Below are 22,288 nucleotides of genomic sequence, written 5' to 3'. Positions count from 1 at the left end.
GATACCGTCGTAACTGCGATGACGTTGTTAAAGAGTAATTACAATTCATTAAACACTTTTTCTGATGGCTGGATTTATGGTTTTTTCATCGTTCGTAGTAATATTATCGGGGCAATAGCAAACTGCGCCGATAATCGTATCCTACTTAAAACTTAACTCAGTCTTGTATCTGTAATGGCACTTGCGTCATTTTTTCTTGTTAAAAAAGTGCAAGGACGACTGTATCTCTACAGGAAAAGTGTACTTGTTCGGATGTAACTGATGTTATCCTGTGAGAAACTAGTGTATTGTAACGTTTACGGTGTAAAAGTTGCCTCGATCGCTCCATGTTGAGTTACATCGAATACAACTACTGCAGTTAAACTCGATTTGGTATGATAGTGCATTGTGTTAAACCGATAACCAAAACTGGTAACGGCTTATAGGAAAATCCGCTCAAATATAGCCCCATATTTGCAACGTGGTCAATGACCACGTCCCGCCGAAGCTCACCGAATTGCGTTCGGCTTTAGTCCCTCAAGGAGCGCCGCTCTTTCCAAATTCAAAATACACTTAAATTGGTAACACCACAAAACGTGCGAAAACGTCGTCACTGGTTTCGTCAGACGACCGCGGGTGTGCGAAAACCCACCGCGTATCCACCCAATTTTTAATATTGCCAAAAGAGTTTATGGAAGTTTTGCCAATAGCTACTTGGCATGCACCGAATCTATTATTAGCTTCCAGAACAACATGACATTACCACACCGAAACCTTCTGTCTTCAGTTTACATCGTTCCTCACGAAAATTAATAACATTCCCGAATCCACCCCCACTCCTTTCGTCAACTTCCCCGCGATCGACCCATCATCCCGATAACAGTCCTCTGTGTCAAGTGAACCCACCAAGAACCCTCCGACGTCCAGTGGTGCGTACCTGGTCCTATTTTTTGCGAAACTTCGGCGATTCTTCATTGCCAAAGACCGAAATAGAGCGCCGATTACATGTTGCCTACCCGACATTTTTGTTATTATTTTGAAAATACGTGCACAGCGTAACTCCGACAACGGTTTTCTTAATTTGACCAGGCTAAAACTGAAAGTATGTCAGTCCGCTTTATTCCGAGCATTTCAACGACCATCCAAACTTTCAAATTACCGAATTGAGGTCAATGGCAAAGGTCGTCCGAACGGTTAACAATAGTGACATAATACCTGCCATTGCCGCCTTTATCCTCGCGAAACAATCACTCCGAATTCGCACAAAACACGCAATTTAATAATAATAATAATAATAGTAACGACAGCGACTTAAGGCGCTCGTTACGCAAACCCTGGCGTCAATTTCGCGATCTGCGTAACACTCGTCCGTCAAAGCGCGTTTTTCCGAATTGATCGCCTTTCTTCGATATTTCATAAGCTGCTATTTTAAAACCGGAATCGATACGACCGTTTTTGATCAGCAAGGATTTCTGCCGTATTTGGAAGGCGGCTGCGATTTTTAAGAGCTTAAGGTGAGGCGGCGTGAATCAGTAATGTTGTTCTTCCGCCAGTGTCGATCATTGTGCATTATTAAGAAATTTTCTGGGTGAACAACCTCGAGGCGAAGATTTGGCGCGAGATTTAGGAAATCTTCGAGGTTGAGGGAAGTGCTGGCCGCGGTTTCCTTGGTTATAAAGATTCGGCGTGCATCGATTTTGACATTGATGGCTTCTGTGTTGAAATGTCAAGAACGGCGCAAATTTTGACGATGTGGAAATTTTTAGAAAACGGTGGTTCAGGTTGATGGTGATTTTGAAACGGGTCGTAAAGTTTGTTGACGTTATACAGAGTGGCTATAAATAATTGTCACCTATAGGAGGGCGTTGACTTGCCGCTTTGTCAAAACAGGAAGTTAATCAAAGTGTCAAACTGATGTTTCATGCTAGTTTATGGGCTAGTACATGTAAAGGTAAACTGAGTGGATAAGTTTATCTTTCTCAGTAGAGTCCAGTAATCGTTCACATTTGCCTCCCACGATCCTTGATGACGAGCTTCCACTGATAGGTCTAGATGAAAACGTTCACCCTGTTTACAGTGGCGTAAATCGAGATATTTTAACGCGCGAGGAACGAGTTTTTATATTTTTTCTTTTTCTCAATTTGAAATTTTTCAGTTTTTGGATTTTTCAATTTTTCTTGTTTTCAATTTTTCGTTTCTTCAATTTTTGATTTGCAGGTTTTCTAATTTTCATTTTAGATATGTAATAATAATTATAATTTTTATTAGAGTTGTTCACTTTTTCAATTTTTCGTTTTTGGAATTTTTTAATTTTTCGATCTTTGAATTTTAGTTTTTGGACTTTACGAACATTTTTCGATTTAATTCGTTCTTTGATTCATTAATTTTTTCTCGATTTCTAGTTTTTCAATGTTTCTATTTTTCGTTTCTCCAGTTCTACAATTTTGTCAAATAAGTGTTATATAAATTAAAAAAAAAGTAACAGTGTACCTATGGTCTGTGAATCCGTCTTGAATTTTTATCTTCGACATCGAAATTTTTGTGGAAAAATAAAACAAAATTGAATTACAATTTTTCGATTTCTTGATTTCTCCATTTTTAGTTTACTTAATTTTTCGATATTTCAGTTTTACAATTTTTGCAATTTAAAAAAAAAATAATTTACATTTCTCAATTTCTCTATTAATCAATTCTTTGATTTTTCGATTTTTCCTTTTTCCAATTTATCGATTTTTCAATTTTTCGATTTCTCAAGTTTTCGTTGTTCCAATTTTGGGATTTTTCAGTATCTCCATTTTTTAATTTAAAATTTTTCACTTTTTTGATATATCGATTTCTCGATCCTTCGATTTTTAAAATTTCTGATTTTTCGAATTTTGAATATTTTGATTTAGTTTTAAATTTTCCAGTTTTTCGATTTCGGGCTATTTCGATTTCTCCATTTCTCGGATCTTTTGATGTCTGAATTTTTTAATTTCGATTTCTCGGCTTTTCCATTTTTCAATTTTTTTTTCTTCAATTTTTTAGATTTTTAAAATTCTCCATTTTTCGATTTTATGTTTTGTTATGCTTCGATCTCCCGATTTTAACCTTTTTAACGTGTATTCCAATTTTTCGATTTTGGAATTTTCGATTTCTTACATCTCGATTTTTCGTTTTTTCGATTTTAAAATGTTTTTACTTTTCGTTCTTTTTTTCGATTCTGGATTTTTCAAGTTTTCGATTTCTCAGTTTTTCAATACATATTTCAATTTTGAGAATGTCTATATTTTTCAGTTTTTTGATATTTTCATTTTTCAACTTTTTAAATTTTGATTTTTCGACTTACCGGAAATCGATTTTTGGGTTTTTCAATTTCTCGACTTTTCAGTTTTGAGATTTTTCAATTTGTCGATTTTTTGGTTTTTCATTTCTTCAGTTTTTCGGTTTTTCAAGTTTTCGAATTTTTAAATTTAAAATTTTTTAATTTTTCGATTTTATTTTTTTTACATTCCGAATACCCGATTTTAATTTTTTTATGCTTTTCAATTTTTGGTTTTTCTAAATTTTCATTTTTCCATTTCTCAATTTCTCGATTTTTCGACTTTTTGATTTTGTGTTTTTTTTTAATGTTAAATTTTTCGTTATTGTAATTTTTCTATTTTTTAAATTTTAGATATGTATTTAGATTTTTCGACATCTTGAATTCTCGATTTTTCAATCTTTCGATTTTTGAAAATTTTCGATTTCTCGATTTTTCAGTTTTTGATTTTCCAACTTTTAGATGTTTCAAATTTTAGAGTTTGCAAATTTCACGAGTTTACAGTTGTTAATTTCGTCAATTTTTCGATTTGCAATTTTTCCTGTGGGTTTTTAATTTTCTTTATTTTTTTTAGTTTTCATTTTAATTATGTAACACTCCTAATAATTATAATTTTTAAAGTTGCTCACTTTTTCAGTTTTTCGTTTTTGGAATTTTTCAATTTTTCGGTGTTTGAATGTCACAGTTTTTGGACTTTACAATTTTCAAGATTCTATGATTTTTCGATTTTACAATTTTTGGATTTTCCATTTTTTCAATTCGAACGGTTTTTCTTCTTTCCCATTCTTCGATTCATTAATTTTTTTTTAGATTTTTAAGTTTCTCGGTTTTTAGTTTTTCATTGTTTCTATTTTTCATTTTTTCGAGTTTGTAAGTTTTCGAATAAACAAAATCGAAAAATTATAAAATAGAAAAATTGTAAAACTGAAAAAGTACAAAATGAAAGCTTCGAAATATAAAAAATTGGAAATCAAGAACTTAAAAAATCAAAGATTGAAAATGTAAAAAATTGAATAAACAAAAAATTATAAAATCCAAAGAAACATTGAAAAAATAAAGATAATGGAAAAATGAAAAATTGTGATATAAAATCAAGAAAATGAAAATTTCAAAATCGGGAAAATGAAAATATCGAAAATCTGAAAAATATAGAAATTGAAAAATTCCCAAAATTGCGATGTTTAAAATTGAGATAGCGAAAACTTAAAAATCGACAAATCGAAAAATTTTTTAAATTGGAAAATTGAGATATGAGAAATCGAAAATTCCAAAAATGGAAAAATTTAAACACATTAAAAAATTAAAATCGGGAAATCGAAACATAAAGATTATAGAAGGGAAAAATGAAAAATTTTAAAAATCGAAAATTTAAAATATATACTAAAAAAATCGAAAATGTTGAAAATCGAAAAACCAAGAAATCGAAATCGAAAACTTGAGACTTCAAAAGATCGAGAAATCGAAATAGGCCGAAATCGGAAAATTCAAAATTGAAATATTTACTTAAAAAAAAGATAAACGGAAAAATCGAAAAACTCAAAAAAATCGAGAAACCTAGATATGAGAAACGGAAAATTCCAAAAATCGAAAAATTGAAATACAGATTAAAAAGTTTAAAAAATCGTAAAAACAAATTCCATTCGATTTTCCGTTTTATCGATTTTGCAATTTTTTGTTTCTTCAATTTTTTCTAATTTTTTAATTTCCGATTTTTCAATTTTTCCAATTTTCTACTTTCCGAATAAACAAAATGGAACAGTTATAAAATAGAAAAATTGTAAAATTGAAAACTCAAAATGAAAAAACGCAAAAGTATAAAATGAAGGCTTCGAGAAATCTAAAAACTTGAGAAATTGAAGAAACGGAAAATTCAAAAATCGAAAGATTAAAAATTGAGAAACTTAAAGATCGAAAAATTGGGGTTAAAAACACGAAAATTATTGTAAAATCTAAATATTGAAAATTGGAAAATCGAGGAATTGAAAATGTGAAAAATTGAATAAACAAAAAATTGTGATATCAAATCCAGAAAATGAAAATTAAAAATTCGGGAAAATGGTATAAAAATAATGAAGAACTTGAAACAACATCATTACGCCGAATATGTTCATTGCGCTACACATAACCTCAATTGAGTCCTTAATGATTCTGTTAAGAATGTACCAGGAATTTCCGCATTTTATGATTTAATAAATGCTATATACGTTTATTTCAGTAAGAGTTTACCGAGATGGCAACAACAACAACAACATTGAGATGAAAGAAAATGATAAGTGTGTTATAAAAAAAACTTTAAAAAAGTTATGCCCCACCAGATGGTCATTGAGATTTGATTCTCTAATTGCCATTAGACATAATCTCTCAACAGTTATGAGCTGAAATTATTTTAACATCAAAAAAGAAAAGTGAAATAGATGACGGTAGCTCTTCGTAAAAAAATGGATTCATTTGAATTTGTTGCTCTATTAGTATTTCAATGCAAAATTTTAGAAAATGTTAATTTGGTCTCAAAACCTTTACAGAGCTCAAATATTACTTTAGATGAGGCTTGTAAATGGATGAAACATCTAAAAGACAAATTTCAAAGTATACGTGACAATTTTGAACAAATAATGGAGGAATCAAGGAAATGTGCTAATATCTGGAAAATTAACAATTCTTTTTCAAATGAAGGTATAAAAAAAGTAAAACTGTTTCATGACGAATTATGTGAAGATACCGTTTTCAAAGATCCCACTGAAAAATGTAAAACAACCGTTTTCTATCCTGCTCTTGATATTTTAAATATTCAAATTAAAGATATGTTTGAAAGCATGAAAAACGTCACAAACTATTTTTCTTTTCTGGAACCACAGGAAATGTTGAATAGTACAGACGAAGAATTTGTGGAGGCAGCATCAAAGTTGGCAAATAAATACGAAGAAGATATTTCTAGTGCAATCTGTGGGCAAATCGTTAGTTTTAAAAACATTGTTGTTGGTGAAATTATTCAGCAAAAAATAACTAAAATTACAGATATTGCTAAGTTTCTGTTTATGGACAATAATTCTTTAACGGCAGAAAGATCTTTTTCTAAATTAAAATTAATTAAATCATATTTGCGAAGCACGATGAGTCAAAAACGATTAACCAACTTAGCTGTATTGAGCGCAGTGGAAGTTAGCTACGCCACTGCCTGTTTATCACTCACAACTCTTAAACTGTCTGGAATGAAATCCAGGGACGAACTCACAATGAATGAAATTTATTATTAACGAAATTGAACACCCTGTATGTTTCATGTTGTCGCCATAAATCAACCATTGATACAATGTCTGTAAAAAATGCAGAAATACGTCGTTTCGGGTCTTTGCTTGGACTCTGCACCTACATCCACAAGGTATTATTAAAGTTGCATGTGCGAAAATGTTAAGGTTGTAATTTTCGAGAAATTATTGTTTTCCTGTAGACCAAATGATAAACACCCAGTTCACGTTATGTTAATAAACGGAAAATTAATTTAAAAGTCGTTTCATGACGCTGCTAAAACTGCTTTTGTGAAAAAATAAACAATACTAAGCTACGTGAAATTTCCAGTTTTTACTAGATATTTTTTCTCTCCATTTGAGATAAGAGAAAGGTTGGACACGGTGTGAACTAACTACTCACAATTGCAGCAAAAACTCTCAAGACAAAATCGTAGTAAAAATTTTATCGAAGCGCGGGACGTAAAATCAATGTACTTCCCAGAAGTGTTTTCTTCAATTCATTGTTCGAAAAAATACAATTTGCGCGTTCTTTTTTGGAAAAACCGCGCTTGTTGTCGTTGTTATTTGACATGTAATTGTTCCCAGTAACAATTAAATGAACTCGTACGTTTTCCACGCCACGAAGTTCATAATTAGCAACATAACATAATTAGTGTTAAGGCGCTCAACACATTATGCTATTCCGGGTTCGTTACTAACCGTTAGTGACGTCACTTAAAAAATTTCCTTACGTTGATAATCAGTAAACATCGTTTTTGTTGTTGAAGACGCGCACTCGGAACTGTCATCGACAACAAAAGAACGACTTTCTTTTCGAGGAAAAAATTAATTTGTTTTTAACCTTGACGATTTGATAACATTGACGGTAAAATTTAACCCGGTTATTACTATTATTATTAATTTCAGTTGTTCTGTGCTTTGTTTATAAGTCACTTCTATTTTTAAGTGTCGTACAACAGTAACGTTATTTTAGAAATAAGAACAACAACCTAAGTTGATTTATTATCTACTCCAGAAAGCTGATGAAGTCATCTTAATAAAGCTTCTGAAAATTCGCCTTGACTGTGTTTGTTGTGCTTCGGAGACGAAGAAAACTCTGTAATTTTAGAGATTGTTTATCCATGTGGCAAAAAATGCCATAGGTATTCTCAAGGGAAATTGGGTAAATTGCAGCGTTGACGGATGATACGATTTTTCTTTCTATTTTTGGTTTATGTAAATAAACATGTATCCGCCTGTTTTTCGTAAAGCAACTAATATTTCAACAATAAATTTGATCTCGCGTTAAAATCTGTCACAATCTGTCATTGACCTGATTAAATGAATTAATAAGCCGCAATTTTATTTCAAGTGTTTGATATTTCTCCTTTCTCGGTACTCTGGATTTTCCCAGAGCGACTTTGTATTTTAATTTAAAAACATTGTGTCTCGTTTGTGATTGGCGCCGCCATTATAGGGCAAATGTCAGACAATATCAATAACGTCGAATATAGTGAATCACAGAGACGGTTACAACGTAGCGCATGAGAGGTCGGACAGGTCATCAAAGACGAAACGAAAACTGTAAAGTGACTGCGTCAGCGCTCGTTGCTAAGCATAATTACTTGTGTTACTGCAACTACAAGTTTGTTTACCCGTAAAAACAATATTGACCTTGTCATTGTACTAATACGACGAAAAAGCAAAGCGCCTCCGCACTTAATGAAGTTATCAGTATGACACGCGCATTCACTGACGCTCAATTAAAAATAATATGGCCGCTTTGTATGCATAAAATGCATGACTTAATTTGAAATTCCGGTCGGTGAATTAGGTCAAGTTGGCCATTTTAGAGCAACCATTTACAAGATTCGATTAACGATTGTAAAAGACAAGCTTAAAAGTGTAAGTACCCAACTTTGATGTTTCTAAATTGTTAATCATATTATTGTAAATGCCACCGTCGTTAGTAAATATGATATATTTATATACTAAACGAAATCTGGTGCAACGTGAAAGTGGTTCCTAGAATGTGCATTTTGTAGTCTATTGGAAATCAGTTGACGATTTTTTCCCTTCCAGTTGTACCTGCACTGTAACAAAGGCAAAGAAGAGGTTTCCATGCTAGTTGCTGCCAAGACTTCTGGGGCCACCCCTCTGGTAATTGCTTGCAGAAATGGACACTACGACGTCGCCGAGTACCTCATCGAAAAATGTCACGCCGACATCGAACAACCCGGTTCAGGTATATTGTTGTAAATTTACCATTAGTTTAAGGCATCCCGGTCTTAGTCTAGTGGTTACGAGTCAGGAATGCGGACCGGACGTCGTGCGTTCGATTCCAAACCTGGTTTTTCGTTTTTTTTTTATTATTATTTTTTCTTTTTTTCTCTGTATTATGTATGTTTATGACGTCACAACAAACTTTTTATTGATAAAACTACCCCACTTTCTCGAAAAGGTGAGAATACACCCCTCTATTTAATTATCCTCATTGCTCGACAAGAAATTACCATGTGAAATGTTTTTAAAAGGGTAGAATTCTTTAGAGAAATATTGATGTTACAATTAAATTTCGCACTTCAATCTGATTAGGAATGAAAAACTCATCACACTTGAGATCGGGGCGGGTGGGTGGGGCCTAATCTTTTTTTTTTTTAATAGAGTTTTCTTTCAACACAGGAAGGTTAAACATATTTTCAGTTTCTTGTTGGGAAAAGAAGACTTCGTACATTAAGAAAAAATGGACAAAATATAAGCCCCGCCCACCCACCCCTTCTCAATTGTAACGAATGCTTTATGCATCGTGAGCTGAAGGGCGGAGTTTAGTTGCAAAATCCTCATTTCTTTATAAGAAATTACCATATGAAATCTGTTTATAGAAGGATAGAATTTTTTACAGAAATATTGATGTTACAATTAAACTCCGCCCTTCGATCTGATTAGGACCGGATTTAGGACTAAACTCCGCCCCTCAGCTCACGGTGAATAAAACATTCATCACATTGAGAAGGGGCGGGTGGGTGGGGCTTTAATCTTTGTTTTTTTTTAATATATAGAATTTTTGTTAATTCAGGATAGTTAAACATGTTTTCAGTTTCTTGTTGGGAAAAGAAGACTTCGTACATTAAGAGAAAAAGGACAAAATATAAGCCCCGCCCACCCACCCCTTCTCAATTGTGATGAATGCGGATAGGGCAGAAGAACTGATCATTTACTTATCTTACACTAATACACATGTATACAAAAAATTATTAAAATATTCTGACTAGTACTGGGTGTTCAGATTTCCATGTCACTTAGTATATATGTATTGTTTAAATTTTCTGTTTTTTCAATTTTTCAGTTTCTTGCTTTACGAGTTTTCCATTTTTATTTCATCCAAGTTTTCGATTTACAATTATTCGATTTGACGATGTTTCTGTTTGCAATTTTTCAATTTTTTTCCGTTATTACATTTTTCGATTTTTTAGTTTTTCGGTTTTGTATTGCAATTTTTAAGTTTTAAATTTTTTGACTTTTCAACATTTTAATCTTTCAGTATTTCGATTTGTCAGTTTTTTATTGTTTTGAACCTTTCAATTTTAGATTTTACGATTTTACTGTTTTAGATTTTTCAGTTTTATAATTTTCAAATTTTACGATTTCTCACTCCATATTTCAATTTTCTAGTTTTTTGATGTTGATTTGCAATTTTTTAATTTTGATTTTTAAAACTTTCAGTTTTCACTTTTGAATTTTTAAATTTTTCGATTTTTCGATTATTGGAAATTCAAATTTTCTGTTTTTTTCGATTTTTCGATTATTGCAAAATCCACATTTCTCGACAAGAAATTATCATATGACATATGTTTTTAAAAGGGTAGAATTCTTTGGAGAAATATTGATGTTACAATTAAGCTCCGCCCTTCGGTCTGATTAGGGATGAAAAACTCAACCTCTTGAGATCGGGGCGAGTGGGTGGGGTTTAATTTTTTTTTAATGTGCAGAGTTTTCTTTTAACAACAGGATAGTTAAAGATATTTTCAGTTTCTTGTTGGGAAAAGTAGACTTCGTACTTTAAGAACAAATGGGCAAAATATAAGCCCCGCCCACCCACCCCTTCTCAATTGTGATGAATGCTTTATTCATCATGAGCGGAAGGGCGGAGTTTAGTTGCAAAATCCTTATTTCTCTACAAGAAATTACGATATGAAATATATTTTGGGATGGGTAGAATTTTCTAGAAAAATATTGATGTTACAATTAGGCGGGTGGGTGGGGCTTAATATTTATTTTTTTTTTTAAATATACATATAGATTTTTCTTTCAACAATACAATAGTTAAACATATTCTCAGTTTCTTGTCGGGAAAAAAAACTTCTAAATTAAGAAAACATGGACAAAATACAAGCCCCGCCCACCCACCCTTTCTCAATTGTGATGAATGCTTTATTCATCGTGAGCTGGAGGGCGGAGTTTAGTTGCAAAATCCTCATTTCTGGACAAGAAATTACCATATGGAATAAATTTTTAAAAGGGTAGAATTTTCTAGAGAAATATTGATGTTACAATTAAACTCCGCCCCTCGTCTGATTAGGAATGAATAATTCATCACAATTGAGATCGGGGCGGGTGGGTGGGGCTTAATCTTTGTTTTTCTTTTTAATATATATATATAGTTTTCGTTCAACAACAGGATAGTTCAACATGTTTTCAGTTTCTTGTTGGAAAAATAAGACTTCTTATATTAAGAAAAAATGGACAAAATATAGGCCCCGCCCACCCGCCCCTTCTCAATTGTGACGAATGCTTTATGCATCGTGAGCTGAAGGGCGGAGTTTAGTTGCAAAAATTCTCATTTTTTTTACAAGAAATTATATGAAACATGTGTTTAAAAGGGTAGAATTTTTTTAGGGAAATATTGATATTACAATTAAACTCCGCCCCTCGTCTGATTAGGAATGAAAAACTCATGACAATTGAGATCGTTTCCTAGTCTTATCCCATTTCTGAATTTCTCGATTTTTCAGTTTTTCAATTTTTCAATATGTAGATTTTTCACATTTTTTATTTTTTCAATTATTCGATTGTTTTAATTTCCGATTTTTCGACGTGTCGATTTTTCAGATTTTACATGTTACAGTTTTGGGATTTTCCAGTTTTTCTTCGATTTTTCAATACTTGGATACTTCAGTTTTGGAATTTCTCAATTTTTAGATTTTTCGATTTTAATCTTCTCAATTTTTCGATTTTACATTTTCCAATTTTTTCGGATTTATAAATTTCAGATTTTTCAAGTTTTTAATGCTTCGATTTCAAGAGCTTTCGATTTCTCTACTTCTCGGTTGTAGATTTTTCGGTTTTTCAATTTTTTTATTTTGTCCATTTTTGATTCTTCAATTTTTCAGTTTTTCAATTTCCAATTTTTCTATTTCTGGTTTCATCGAGATTTCGACTTTCCGATAATTTTTCAATTGTTAATTTTCGCTTTTGGGCTATTTTTATTTTGTGATTCTTCAATTTTTCGTTTTTCCAATTTTTCGATGTTTCCGTTTTTCAATTTTGGGACTCTCCAGTTTTTCGTCATTTCAGTTTTGGAATTTTTAATTCCAATTTTTCGATTTTTTGAAAATCTGAAAAATCAAGAGAAATTGTAAAATCTAAAATTAAAAAAAAAACGAAAAATTCGCAAATCCAGAAATTTTTGGGATTTTACTAATTTTCAATTTCTCGATATCTCAGTTTTTCGGTTTTTAAAATTTTTCAACTCGAGTTTTCTATTTCTCGATTTATCGGATTTTGACGTTTCAATTATTCCATTGTTGAATTTCCCGAATATTCGACTTCCCGATTTTTCTATTTCTCGACTTCCCGATCGTTTCATGTTTCGACTTCCCGATGTTTCAATTTTTCATTCTCGCTATTTCCATTTTTGGATTTCTTTTTGATTTTTCGGATTTTCGATTTTTTTAATTTTCCGATATTTCGATTTTTCAATTTTTCAATTTTCAATTTTTCTATTTCTGGTTTCATTGAGATTTCGACGTTCCGATTATTATTCGACTATTCAGTTTCTCGATTTTTCATTTTTCGATTTTTTGGTTTATTTATATTTAAAATTTTTTCGATTTTGGCCATTTTTGTTTTGTGATTCTTCGGCTTTTCGATTTTTCAACTTTTCGTTTTTCCAATTTTTCGATGTTTCCGTTTTTCAATTTTGGGACTTTCCAGTTTTTATTCATTTCAGTTTTGAAATTTTTAATTCCTCGATTTTTTGAAAAACTGAAAAATCAAGAGAAATTGTAAAATCTAAAATTTGAAAAAACGAAAAATTCGGAAATCCAGAAAATTTTCGATTTTACAAATTTTCAATTTCTCGATATCTCATTTTGTCGGTTTTTAAAATTTTTCGACCCTTAGATTTTTCGAGTTCTCGATTTTTCAAGTTTTCTATTTCTCGATTTATCGGATTTTAACGTTTCAATTATTCCATTGTTGAATTTCCCGAATATCCGACTTCCCAATGTTTCAATTTTTCACCTTCTCGCCATTTCCATTCTTGGATTTCTTTTTGATTTTTCGGCTTTTCGATTTTTTTAATTTTTCGATATTTCGATTTTTCAGTTTTCAATTTTTCTATTTCTGATTTCATCGAGATTTCGACGTTCCGATTATTATTCGACTGTTCAATTTCCCGATTTTTCAATTTTTCGATTTTTTGGTTTATTTATATATAAAATTTTTCAATTGTTAATTTTTCGCTTTTGGGGTATTTTTATTTTGTGATTCTTCGGCTTTTCGATATTTAAACCTTCGTTTTTCCAATTTTTCGATGTTTCCGTATTTCAATTTTGGGACTTTCCAGTTTTTATTCATTTCAGTTTTGGAAGTTTTAATTCCTCGATTTTTTGAAAAACTGAAAAATCAAGAGAAATTGTAAAATCTAAAATTTGAAAAAACGAAAAATTCGGAAATCCAGAAAATTTTCGATTTTACTAATTTTCAATTTCTCGATATCTCAGTTTTTCGGTTTTTAAAATTTTTCGACTCTTAGATTTTTCTATTTCTCGATTTATCGGATTTTGACGTTTCAATTATTCCATTGTTGAATTTCCCGAATATCCGACTTCCCAATGTTTCAGTTTTTCACCTTCTCGCCATTTCTATTTTTGGATTTCTTTTTGATTTTTCGGATTTTGGATTTTTTTATTTTTTCAATATTTCGATTTTTCAGTTTTTCAATTTTCAATTTTTCTATTTCTGGTTTCATCGAGGTTTCGATGTTCAATGTCTCAACTTTTCAATTTTTCGGGTCATTTTATATTTAAAATTTATATGAAAAATTAATTTTTCGCTTTTGGGCTATTTTTATTTTGTGATTCTTCAATTTTTCGTTTTTCCAATTTTTCGATATTTCCGTTTTTCAATTTTGGGACTTTCCAATTTGTCGTCATTTCAGTTTTGGAATTTTTAATTACAATTTTTTGAAAATCTGAAAAATCAAGAGAAATTGTAAAATCTAAAATTTGAAAAAACGAAAAATTCGAAAATCCAGAAATTTTTCGGTTTTACTGATTTTCAATTTTTCGAAATCTCATTTTTTCGGATTTTAAAATTTTTCATCTCTTAGATTTTTCGAGTTCTCAATTTTTCAAGTTTTCTATTTCTCGATTTATCGGATTTTGACGTTTCGATTATTCCATTGTTGAATTTCCCGAATATCCGACTTCCCAATGTTTCAATTTTTCACCTTCTCGCCATTTCCATTTTTGGATTTCTTTTTGATTTTTCGGCTTTTCGATTTTTTTAATTTTTCGATATTTCGATTTTTCAGTTTTTCAGTTTTCAATTTTTCTATTTCTGATTTCGTCGAGATTTCGACGTTCCGATTATTATTCGACTGTTCAATTTCTCGATTTTTCAATTTTTCGACTTTTTGGTTTATTTATATTTAAAATTTTTCAGTTATTAATTTTTCGCTTTTGGCTATTTTTATTTTGTGATTCTTAGGCTTTTCGATTTTTCAACTTTTCGTTTTTCCAATTTTTCGATGTTTCCGTTTTTCAATTTTGGGACTTTCCAGTTTTTCGTCAATTCAGTCTTGGAATTTTTAATTCCTCGATTTTTCAATTTTTCGATTTTTTGAAAAACTAAAAATGAAGAGAAATTGTAAAATCTAAAATTAAAAAAACGAAAAATTGGAAAATCCAGAAATTTTTTGATTTTACTAATTTTCAATTTCTCTATATCTCATTTTTTCTGTTTTAAAATTTTGCGTCTCTTAGTTCTCGATTTTTCAAGTTTTCTATTTCTCGATTTATCGGATTTTGACGTTTTCGATGTTTCAGTTGTTCACCTTCTCACTGTTTCCATTTTTGAATTTCTTTTTGATTTTTCGGCTTTACGATTTTTTTAATTTTTCGATATTTCGATTTTTCAGTTTTTGGATTTCCCGATTTTTTGTAATTTTAGTTTCAGATTCAATTATTTCAATATTAAATTTAATATTTTTCGATTTCTCGTTTTTTTGATTTCCTTATTTTTCAGTCTTTTAAAAATGTCAATTTTTCGAATTTTCGGCTTTTAACTTTTTCAATTCCTCGATTTTTCAAGTTCCCGATATATTGTTTTTTCGGGAAGCATTTTTGACTTCCCGAGTGTAAGCTAAGGAAGTATAGTGATCGAGTCCACCGGGCGACTGCCAGTTTCAAGTTTTCTCGACGTTTCATGACCCCCAGAGTACGAAAAAAGTAATCTTCCGTTTGCGTCTGTCCATTTGCCTATCATCCGTGTCGATTTTTAGTAGACACGTAATCTCCGAAACTACTGGATCGATTGTTGCCAAATTTGATATGTATATTAGGTAGATGATTTTGATTATTATTAATATATTTGTTTATTGTTTAATCCCCCTCAACCGACTTAAGGTGGCGTGGCACAGTGGTAATGTTTACAACCCATTTGATAAAATAAGTTTAAAATTTAAATTAATTACTTTCTAATTTATTATAGTCAATCTAAAAATTGAAACCGCGTGAAATTGCAAATCGAAAAACTGCAAAATCTAAAAATTTAATGAGTTACATATAGTTAAATTTAAAAAACAAAAAATTGTAAAATCGGAACATTGAAAAATTGTAAAAGTAACGAAAATAAAAACTGAAACGAAAAATTGCACATGGAAAAATTAAAAATTGAAAACTCGAGGAACTCAAATCGAAAAATTGCAAAATCTAGAAATTGAGTTGAAAAGTTGAAAAATTGAAACTTGAAAAAAAAAATAATTTTTCGGAGAAGTGCGATTTATTTGACTGCACTTCAGGGGCGAGGGAAGTTCTGTTGAAATATCTTTGACGTCGCGGTTAGCATGCTATGCACTACAATTTTCTAACAAAACGTTGCTTTCAGTGATGTTCGACGGCGAGACCATCGAAGGAGCGCCGCCCCTGTGGTGCGCCGCCGCCGCCGGCCACCTCGACATAGTGAAATTGTTGATCTCGCACGGAGCGAAAGTGAACAGTACGACGCGAACGAACTCGACGCCCTTGCGCGCCGCCTGCTTCGACGGCCACCTGGAGATCGTCAAGTACCTGGTGCAGCACGGCGCCGACATCGAAGTGGCCAACAGGCACGGCCACTCGTGCCTGATGATAGCGTGCTACAAGGGCCACATTCGGATCGCCAAATATTTGCTTAGTTTAAAGGCTAGTGTTAATAGGAAAAGTGTTAAAGGCAATACGGCCCTGCATGACTGCGCTGAATCGGGGAGCCTTGAGATACTTAAATTATTAATAGAAAATGGGGCGACTATGGACGTCGATTCGTACGGTAGGTGGAATCGACTTTGCGCGTTTTTTGTTAAAAGATTTTTTTTTTTTTGTATAGGGATGACGCCACTGTTGGCCGCCGCGGTCACCGGACATAATCATATTGTAGAATATTTAATTAAACTTCCGCATCTAGTGTCGAAGAAGGAGAAGATTGATGCGTTGGAACTGCTAGGAGCTACCTGTGTTGATAAGAAACGTGATATGGTGGGAGCTTTAGAGGTGTGGAAACGCGCGATGCATTATAGGTAAGGGGAGATAAGCAAGAGGAAAACATATACGTAAAAAAAAACAAAAACAACATTGTGTAAAAAACTGACAGTCATGAAATATAGATTAAGTATACTTGGTATAAATACAGCTTGGGGTCAATCTGAACTTTCAAAGTGGGTTATCAAACGAACAAATATTTAAGTCGGGATTAACATTAATCTTGCGAATTTGGTTTAAGGTAATTCACCATTGAACCACTATTGAGACTTCCCAGATTTTTACTGAATGAAAAGTTCTAAAACCTTGTATTGTAGCCACAAACTTGTTTACATTTCAACATTTAAGTGTACCTAAAACAAAAAAAAAGTATGGTGGGTGTGTATGTTTTTTTCCTAAATCATATATCAAGGATCTTTTTTATGGAAAAAGTATCGTTCTGCATTGTGTTGATAAGTTTTTGTCGACTAGAATAATTCCGTTGAAGTTTTATTTATTAAAACTAATTGGCAAAATTTATAAGTCAAGACGAAGCTTGATAAATTATGCACACTTTACTGAATTTAAAGTCCATCTTCGCCCACTTTCAGTGTGGCAGTGACTGGAAGCTTTCAAGGGGGTCGTTGTACCCTAGAATGAGGAGTGGATTGAAAACCGTTAATTTCTATAGGTTTTTTTATTCGCACTTGTGTTAAAATTTAACGAATTAATTAATAAATGTACGTCTAACTGGAAAAAGTCTCAATTTATAAAAGTAATCGAGGAGTTTCTCGCTATGTAAACTTGCTATTAATAGTCAACTGCTCAATAAAGTAACATGTTTGTTTATCTTCCGGGATATAGGGAAAAATAAACCTCCGATATGTTACAAGTGGAAACATGGTGTTTCCGTGGTCGTATAACATGAGTGTAATTTTAAAATAGACGAGACCGTAAGTGAAAGATTTCAGTTTTATTAAGTACGACGTTATGTAATTACGAGGTTTCGAATATAGTTTTCAAAGTAAGGTTAATGGCGATACCAAATTTTTGCTTGAACTTATGTCAAATCAAATATATTATAAGATAACAATCTATTTTTTAACATTCTGTGGTAGTATTGACAATTTTCGTAGTAGCGCCATCTGCCAGGAATCACCCAAACTTGACATGGTTATTAACACCACTCTTACTTTTGCCCTTAATTTTTATTTTATTTCTGCGGTGTAAGACTGACATTTACAGTTTCGGTATCAGTGGAGGGTAAAAGAGGTCATTTTATAGACGATAAACACATTTTTTATCAATAATTTAGCTTCTTAGGGACAACATTGAAGACCTGCACATGCTCGCTGCGCTCGCATTCTAGCTGTTCTTTTTTTGCAATTCAGTCTCATAGAAGTGATTAAAAAAGAATCTCGGCGAAGCTCTCTACGTTTTATTGGAATAATAAATCTCTAGACTCATTAGTCTTATGGCTTTTAAAAAACAAATGTCTAGAATGCGAGCGCAGCGAGCACGTTCAGGATGTTTCAGTCCCACAGATATTAGTGATCACAACAAACAATCTTTAAACTGACATTTTAAAATTGTTCCAATAATTTAGCTTCTCGGGAGTACTAATAAATATTTTTTTAAATTACACCTGAACGTGCTCGCTGCGCTCGCATTTTAAGCGTGTTTTTTTCAGCTGTACTCTCATTCTATTGTAAGAATAAATTTCTAGATTTAAAAAAACACTTACCCGTAGAAACATTTTAAGAGTCACCTTTTTTAGACAATAGAAAAATTCATGTATTAATAATTCAGTTTCTCAGGGAGAATAACCAGTAATTTTTAATAACACCTAACCTTGCTCGCTGCGCTCGCATTCTTATCGTGGGGTTTCAAAATAAGAATGTTTACGAACGAATCATCAGTGAGGGTACTTAGGTTTGTTTTATTATTATAATCCTATATGAAGATATAATATATTAGATAGTATATGAAATTTTCTGTGGGTTCAAATTTATACAGGGGGATAAAAAAAAATGACGTGTAAGCTCGACGGTAACTTCGTAATTCTGATTTGTTTTAAGCTGTATGTCTAAAGAGAGTTAAATAATTAGTTATTAACATGTCATACACAACGCCATTTTTTACTGTTGACAGGTGTCATTTTTGACAATTTTATCGGAATTTTAGATTGTCAATTAACCTCATATTAAAACATGTCAGATTTATGAAGCTAATTCTTCAATTTTGAAGTTTCATATTTTCAAAAATTTGGTTCAAGAGTTTTTTTGGCCATTTTTTTTTAATTTTTCAGATCCTTCTTAACTTTTTCGTTATATATCTTCAAAAGAATTATACTTTGGCAATAATGCAACCGATCAGAATTGTTTTTATATTTTGTTGAACCTCTGTTAATCCGAATTGTAAAACTGTGTCGATATTTCTTTGAAAAAGTGTTTTGTGTCAAATTCGACAAGACTGAGATTCAAACATAGTCTTTAACAAAGTTTAAGATACAAAATTAAAATCCTAATCAGTTTTTGTATATACATATATATTTTTTTGGTTGTGGAATATTTGTATCCAATTTTGATTCTGAATGAATTTTAAAAAATTGGTCTAAAGAGTTTAGACAGTACTTCCCTCGCTGTCGGAAACTTGACGACTGCATGCCTATTGTGTTTTTTTTCTCATTACATTTTTGTAGTGGGAATTTAAAAAAAAATTGCGATGACGTCATCAACATTTTTGCAAGGACACGTATATCAGTTGGGATAGATGTAGTGTAATACTAAGAATAAAATTATTATATTCTCAAATTTTCGGGAAAATGAATTGGGTCGTTTGAATATTGATTTGTAATAATCAATAAAATAACGAAACAATTTACTCACGTATACCTACGTATCAGAGGCAACTGAAAATCGTGTATGTATAAACATTGTTAATTTAAGATGACAGGCGTAACAGCATACGTGAGAGCCAAACACAGAAACTGTAAACAAAACGACCGTCGGTTTTATTGCTTCGACTTCCGCTTATTATATAAAACATTGGGTTTTATTTTAATTCTTGACGGTGAAATTCACAATTGGTTGATTATAAACATGTCTATTTCACATTCGCGGAATCAAGTGAACGGGTAAAACAAATGCAGGTCTGTAATGTTAAAGTCGATGTAAATAAGCGTGCTACCCTTATGTTTCAACCGAGTTTTTCCTTTAACAAATTTTGTGTCTACCAAATTGGGTTGGTTGGGGTGTAATACTAATAATAAGTGTTGCCTTTAATTTAATCAATAAAATAAATTGACTTCATTAATTTTTTTGAACCACCTCTTAAGAAAATCTAAAAAATATGAATGGAATGATAAATCACAAGTACAAACTCATCGTATTTTTTGCATTTTAGATAGGATTTATTCAGCAAAATTTAAGGGTGACGTCATCAATTTTTTTAGGAGGGATGAACAAATACATTTTGAACAAAAGTTTACCATGCTTATAATAACTTTAAAATATTCCCAAGATTTCAAAGCATTCGGTTTTGTAATTCCTGATTAAATCGATAAAATAAATTCACGCCTTCATTAATTTTTTTGAGTCACCCTGCATATGCAAATCCAAAAATATGAATGGAATGATAAATCACAAGTACAGACTCATCATATTTTGTACATTTTAGATACGATTTATTCGGAAAACTTTTGAGCTGACGTCATCAGTTTTTTGTAGAAGATAACCAAATATATTTTGACTAAAAATTTATTATGCTCTTTATAACCTTAAAACATCTGCAAGATTTCAAAGCATTCGGTTTTGTAGTTCCTGATTAAATCAATAAAATAAATTTACGCATTCATTAATTTTTTTGAGTCACTCTGTATATGCAAATCCAAAAAATATGAATGGAGTGATAAATGACAAGTACAGGCTCATCATATTTTGTACATTTTAGATATGATTTATTCGGCAAACTTTCGAGCTGACGTCATCAAGTTTTTGGAGGGGATAAGCAAATATATTTTGACTAAACATTTATTATGCTCTTTATGACCTTAAAACATCTGCAAGATTTCAGAGCATTCGGTTTTGTAGTTCCTGATTAAATCAATAAAATATATTTACGCATTCATTAATTTTTTTGAGTCACCCTGTATATGCAAATCCAAAAAATATTAATGGAGTGATAGTTCACAAGTACAGACTCATCATATTTTGTACATTTTAGATATGATTTATTCCACAAACTTTTGAGCTGACGTCATCAAGTTTTTGGAGGGGATAAGCAAATATTTTTTTGACTAAAGATTTATGATGCTCTTTATAGCCTTAAAACATCTGCAACATTTCAAAGCATTCTGGTTAGCAGATTAAAAATTAAATTTCAAAATGTTGTTTTATAATTTTGATTTTTTTCCAAAAACCTGGACGTTTCGGGTGAAAAGTCGATTCAGAGTTGTAAACTACATGTGTAGGACTATGTTATTTTATACAATTGAAAACCCATTTACTATGTACAATTTTGAAGTGACGTCATCGCTTTAGTGGTGGGGATGATTCGACAAATTTTGGTTAGCGTTTTACCATCTACATGATATTCTTAATATAAGTACAAAATTTCACAACAATCGGTCGAGTACTTTCGGAGATTATCTGTCTAATAAAAATCCGTGACAACAGACGGACAGACGGACGGACAGACGGACAGACGGACAGACGGACAGACAGACGGAAATGGGAGACCTATTTCTTCGTCTTCTAGGGGTCATGAAAGATCGAGAAAACGTAAAAGTAGAGAGTCGGCCGACGGACTCGATTACAATACTTCCTTTGCTTACGCTCGGGAAGTAAAAAATCTTGGATTTTGTTTTTTATGGAGTTAAAAGGCGTCTTGGGGGCGCTTAGATACGTTATATTTTTGATAGAATTTAAAAAAGCTGGAGAACCTTTGTTCTGTTTTTGAAAAAATAATAAATTCTAGTCGATTGAGTTTACATTTACATTTTCTTTTGGTAATTTTATTGGACGAAAAGTGGAATCTATCTTGTCTTATTTTATTCATTCTGTGGCCCCGCCCACCCACCCGGTTTTTTTTGATCACTCATTTTATAAGACGGTTTTATACTCTGTGACATGGAAATCAGAACACCCATTAATAGTAAACTTATTGTAACAATTATGTTCTTCGGTTGAGTGGGAATGGAAACACTTGCTAAGATAACACTGATTTCGGCAAATCACATACCTTCCAAGAAAATAGAGGGTGGGTGGGCGGGGCTAGTTTTTGATAAGGTAATACTAATTTTCGCACTTTTGAATTTCCGACTATGTTTCAACTATTTCCGAAAATTAGCGAGAAAAGTGAGAAACATTTTTCGTAATTTCCAAAATTTTTTTGTTTTAAACAGTTAAAAGACGATCTGACTCAATGGAAAATAGTTAGCTAATAGATAGTTTTTCGCGAATTACGAATCTAAAATATTTTTGACGATTTGTCTTCAAATAACTGAGAAATGCGAGGAATGGACTCCAAAAATCCGCAAAACTTCCAAAAAATTTGAAACCGTCCCAACTGACTTTATTTAAAAAAGATTGAGTTTGTAGTTTAATAGAGTATTAATCGCAAATTTATCTTATGAAATACTAGCCCCGCCTACCCACCCATCCTCTATTTTCTTAGAAGATATGTCATTTGCCAAAATGCGTCTTACTTAGCAAGTACTAGGCCCGCCCACCCGCCCTCTATTTTCTTGGAAGGTATGTGATTTGCCAAAATCAGTCTTATTA

The 22,288-nt window shown here is 31.8% G+C and overlaps 1 protein-coding gene across 5 annotated transcripts in view; it reads left to right on the top strand.

Moving 5' to 3' along the window:
• LOC135142818 (protein fem-1 homolog CG6966) overlaps positions 1-22,288 on the top strand; it is a 64,120-nt gene that overhangs the window by 30,853 nt on the left and 10,979 nt on the right. For 4 of the 5 annotated variants that reach the window (XR_010282632.1, XR_010282633.1, XM_064074579.1 and 1 more), the window contains exons 2-4: positions 8,590-8,752; positions 15,898-16,317; positions 16,375-16,564. Coding sequence is in view for 3 of the 5 variants with exons in the window: in XM_064074579.1 (XP_063930649.1) it covers positions 8,590-8,752; positions 15,898-16,317; positions 16,375-16,564 (773 nt within the window). In the remaining 2 variants the exon portion in view is untranslated. Of the gene's footprint in view, positions 1-8,249; positions 8,413-8,589; positions 8,753-15,897; positions 16,318-16,374; positions 16,565-22,288 lie in introns of those variants that run through there. The other variant, XM_064074581.1, reaches the window with a different exon arrangement.

The sequence above is a fragment of the Zophobas morio genome, unplaced genomic scaffold (assembly GCF_036711695.1).
Source record: "Zophobas morio isolate AGI-343-1 ecotype UQ-CSIRO unplaced genomic scaffold, CSIRO_AGI_Zmor_V1 ptg000054l, whole genome shotgun sequence".
In the NCBI taxonomy this organism is placed as follows: Eukaryota; Metazoa; Arthropoda; class Insecta; order Coleoptera; family Tenebrionidae; genus Zophobas; species Zophobas morio.
Note: the sequence above shows the minus strand (reverse complement) of the source record. Positions and strands in the feature narration are given on the sequence as shown.